This window comes from Populus euphratica, unplaced genomic scaffold, assembly GCF_000495115.2.
Source record: "Populus euphratica unplaced genomic scaffold, PopEup_1.0 scaffold153.1, whole genome shotgun sequence".
Taxonomy (NCBI): Eukaryota; Viridiplantae; Streptophyta; class Magnoliopsida; order Malpighiales; family Salicaceae; genus Populus; species Populus euphratica.
Genome location: NW_011499953.1, coordinates 626,716 through 631,263, shown reverse-complemented (window position 1 = coordinate 631,263; position 4,548 = coordinate 626,716). Strand labels below are relative to the sequence as shown.

The window sequence follows — 4,548 nt, the reverse complement described above, 5'->3', positions numbered from 1 at the left end:
AGTACTTGCATCCCCCATGCTAGCTGTTTCATACAGCCACATAAAACACACCATCGCCATTCAAAAACCTTGAGAAATACAGTGTTGCTGGTTAGATTTTAAATTTAATTTTTAAAAATTATTAATATTAATTTTAAAATAAAAATTTATATAATTATTAATTTTTAAATTTATAAAATTAATCGAATTACGAGTAAACTAATCCAAATATTTATATTAATCGGAAAACAAAATTTATATGTCTAGATTGTAGCTTAACTAGTAAATAAATTATCAATTTAAAAACTATATATTTTAAAGTCATTACCGTTTACTTCATCGTTAACTTTAGAATTTTAAAAAATTATTCAAAATATATATAAGGAATAAAATATATATAAGGTTGCTCCAACAACTATAATTAAAAAATATATATAAAAAGAATTCAGACCTATAATTTAATTTCCATATCAATTAATTACTTTCCAGGTATCGCAATGTTTGTAATTCATTGTTCAAAGAAAATTGTGCTGCAAAATACTATTAAGTTTTTTCGTGTACATGGCGTCTAATCCTCTAGCAGCCCAAAAGGGAAGGCAATTTTCCCTTGCCTTTTGAACAAAGCAGCGCCCTAGCTTCTTCTGTCTTTTGGAATCTAAACTCAAAAGTAGCCCCCAAAGAATCCAAATATTTACATAAATGCATCCCTTTGTACGTTTCTTTACAGAAATGTACTCCTAATCCTTCCCTAACATTTTCTTACTGACTAAACCCGAACCCACTACCCGGTTGGATCGAGTGCCTTGACCCATACGGGTCAAATGAGTTAGAGAAGCTCTGTGGCCTCACGCTCGAGTTTTGTTGGAAAAACACTGGGTTACCAACACTATCTAGCCGAGTTCTAACTCCACTTTGAACCTCCTCTTCAACCAAGTTTTCCATCCTCTCCGTGGATGAATTCATGTGGCATAGTTGGGACATTGAAGGAACATACACATCATGAACATTACTGTTCGAGTAACTCACACCAGGCCGTGTTTGAACGAGTTGAGGCACCGAGTTGAACCCAGCAAGAGTCGCCCAATCAAAATTCCCTGAGCCCAGAGTGGCCAAGTTGATTTTCTCTTCATGTTGCCTTGGTTTGAGTGAGCTGGTTCGAGGCAAGTCAAGGAAGCGGTCGTCAATCTCCGGCAACGTGTCAAGGACATCATCATCGAAATGGGAAGAGAATGATGAAGATGGACTACTAGTACTAGGTTCCTTGCTTGAAACACCTGACATGGATTTCTGTGCAGCAATTGATTTCTTCTTATAAATCCGACACAATACCCACTCGTCCAACTGTAACAACAACGAAAATTAACAAAAATCATTAATTAATATTGAGGCTTGTATCAAAACAAATTAAAATTAATCTGCAGATGGAATTTATTTCGTTGGTACCTTCGTGCTTCCATGTTTGCGAGAGGATTCAATAAGGCGGTATTCATGCATGATCCAATTAGTTTTGGTTCCTTTTGGGGCCTTGCCAATGTAAAAGACGAGAGCTTTCTTGATGCCTACTTTACGTCCGTCTGTCGTGATAATTTTATCAGTACCAGTGGCCTTCCAATACCCAGACCCGGCAACCCTATTGGGTCGGGATCCATTTGGGTACTTACGGTCTCTAGGACTAAAGAAGTACCATTCTTTTTCACCAAATATCGCCTTGCCTGGCAACAACAACAAATTAAGAAGATTAACCCAAGAAATTTATTATTGCTATAACTAATAATTGATTCTTTTAAGTAAGAGAACATCATTATAGAGCAAGATTATTAATTACTTGGTAAGACCCATGGATCAAACTTGTATAAATCAATTTCACCAATGATCTGCAGCGAGAAATGGTGACCAGCAACTTTCCTGCATAAATATTGCACTAATAGCTCTTCATCAGTCGGGTGAAACCGAAAACCCGGTGGCAAGCTTAGCTGGGCAAGAGGGTCTGTTTCTTGCACTCCCATTTTTCAGATTGCAGCTTAGCACACAATTGCTTCTTTGACTAGAGAGAAGAACTAGAGCTAGAATTCTCTATTTCTTTTTTTTTCTTTTCTTTCTTTTTTCTCTGACAAGATGAAACGGCACTTATTTATACAGGGGAGGATGAAGAGCGGGAGGGAGATCAGTACGGTCGTCCTTGTCTTAGTGTTTGGGTTAATGGGGTCCACTTTATGCTTGTCACCGTTAAGAGCACGACACGTGCTCCATCAAATGGCCGACCTTATCCAAGTGGAACTACTACGTTATGGAGAGGGAGAGAGATACTTGTGGTCTCTTTGGTGCATGAACCGTCTCTAAAGGACAGTGGTGAGTCATCTATAGAATGTACACGTGTCAACACCATCATCGCATTCTAGAAACCTTAACGGTAGTAGCAATCTTGCTTGTCCCAACAAAAAATTCTTAACATGATGTGTTCAATCATTTATCACGTGACGACACGTGGGTGTTCTGTTGAGTGAAGTTAGGCACGGGATGGAGTTTTTTAAAAAAAAAGAGAGAGGAAGGTGGGCGAGGGAAAGCAGAGTAAAAAAACACATGGCGTTGCAGCATACAAACTGAGGCTTTTATATTTAGACACGTAACCTGGGGTTTTTATTTATTTTATTTTTTTATTTTTGGAGAGTATGTGTACGATTAGGGTATCTTTCACTCGAAACCTTTCAGGAACTGGCTTACAAGTATGTCATTTTTTTAATCTTTTTTCGTGACCATTATGTGTCATTCTAACAAAAAGATAGAATATGATGGCCATGACTAATGACGGGTGGGTCAAAGTTTGAGCAAAAGAATAAAAATAAAAGGATCTGGCGTGTTCTCATGATCAATCATAGCGGTTTGTTTTCGCGGAGAAAAAATATCTTTTAAATAAATAATTTTTTTTATTTTCAATAAATTTTTTTATGTTTTTAAGTTGTTTTAATATATTGATATGAAAAGTAATTTTTTTTAAAAAAATATATTATATGTGTGTATATATATTAAAAAAATAACCGTGATCGATGTATGAAAAGTAATTTTTTTTAAAAAAATATTATGTGTGTGTATTAAAAAAATAACCGTGATCGATACAATGCAAAACAGGAATAAATTATTATTTCAGAAGTATGTGGACGCCGAATACTTAGGTGTAGAGAGAGAAAAGGATGTCAAGAGAAGAAGTGTTTGGTGGGTCAAGGAGCAATGGTCATATACATTTAGTGACACGTTTGTATTTTATCTCTTTGTTGACAATTTGATGCTTATATATATCTATTATACAATTCAATCCACCTTTTAGGGTTTTCTTGTCAAACAAATAAAAGAAAAAAATTCACATATAAAGATAAAGTGTTTGTGTGTGCTGTGAAGGCTGCGACTAGGAGATATTATTTTATAGAACACGTGAAGATGAACAGTGTTTGAAGGCGGTCGTTTGGCCACTGAGTGGAGGTGGATGGTTCTAAATTTGACGAGAGACTTGCAGCCATCACGGAAATCGGAGATTCGGAGTGACCAAATCTTTGTGCCGGCGGCATGTAAGTTTCCAGACAGTTTTTGAGGTTCCGCACGTGGGTTTTGAAATCTTGCTAGTCTGATGATGCAAAGTAAGGTCATGCATGACTGTTGCTTCCTCGAAACTTTCACTTCTTTTGAATGCCACAAATTATTATTTGGTTTTGAAATTAATGAGGACTAGCTAGCTAGGGTGACTTCACACATACAAATGGGATGGAATTTAGCTTCAACAATTTGAGCTTTTTCTCATATTAGCTTCAACAATATTGAATTTTATCCCAAAAAAACAATTTTTATGAATATGAAATTAAATTAAAGCAATAATTCAAAGTATTAGCGGTGAAGTTAAGCACTTTGAATTCAAGATTTTCAATACCACGACATTTGACTTAGTGGCTAGATAGAGAGGACGTTTCAATTAAGTGCCGACGAAGAAATAGATTGAGTTGCTTTGCTCATTGTTCAACTGCAAAGGGTAGAAAACGGATTTAATTTGTTGTTTTGTTTTGGTAGGAGAAGGCTCGATCTTCGAGTGATTGACTCTTAAGGCATCAAGATAAAGATCTGAATTACATTAATACAGGATGAAGGGATGGTGACACTGTCTGGTATTAATTATACTAAAAGCAAATTTGATAAAATTGAAAGATTTGAGACTTAATTGTATATTAAGACTTAAATTGAGTTTTTTTCTAAAAATATTTTACTGTAAAGGAACATGCCAATGATCAAGCTACTTGTATTATATTCATTATCAAAAAATTTGTCAAATGCTAATGAAAAAAATATCTTAAGCTAAATCATGATGTCATTTATGATTTTGTTATTTTTATTGGTAATAACTAACAGAAAAATTTTTATTGATGAATATCAAGAAAATTAATAGTGAAATTCAAAGAAAAAAAAAGAAGGTATTCCCTTATTAATTCCATCAGTAAATTTGATGTGTCAATATTTCTGATGGAATTAATGATAATAATTTACTATCGTTAATTTCTATTGGGGAATTCATCGGTATTATCAAAGTTA

The 4,548-nt window shown here is 34.7% G+C and overlaps 1 protein-coding gene across 1 annotated transcript; it reads right to left on the bottom strand.

The window, feature by feature from the left end:
• Nucleotides 1–469: 469 nt before the first annotated feature.
• On the bottom strand, nucleotides 470–2,101 carry LOC105138175 (NAC domain-containing protein 72-like). The gene is made up of 3 exons (XM_011044197.1): nucleotides 1,805–2,101; nucleotides 1,423–1,691; nucleotides 470–1,320 (listed from the first exon to the last, which is right to left on the bottom strand). The coding sequence occupies exons 1-3, from the start codon at nucleotides 1,983–1,985 to the stop codon at nucleotides 739–741; spliced, it is 1,032 nt and encodes a 343-aa protein (XP_011042499.1). The 5' UTR covers nucleotides 1,986–2,101; the 3' UTR covers nucleotides 470–738.
• Between the last annotated feature and the right edge of the window lie 2,447 nt (nucleotides 2,102–4,548).

Excerpts from the sequence above, each read along its gene's own strand:
- LOC105138175 (XM_011044197.1), bottom strand. The coding sequence starts at position 1,985 with ATGGGAGTGCAAGAAACAGACCCTCTTGCCCAGCTAAGCTTGCCACCG. Across the intron at positions 1,692-1,804 it reads TGATCCATGGGTCTTACCAA|GCAAGGCGATATTTGGTGAA; the intron begins GTAATTAATAAT and ends TGTTGTTGCCAG. Across the intron at positions 1,321-1,422 it reads GCAAACATGGAAGCACGAAG|TTGGACGAGTGGGTATTGTG; the intron begins GTACCAACGAAA and ends TTGTTGTTACAG.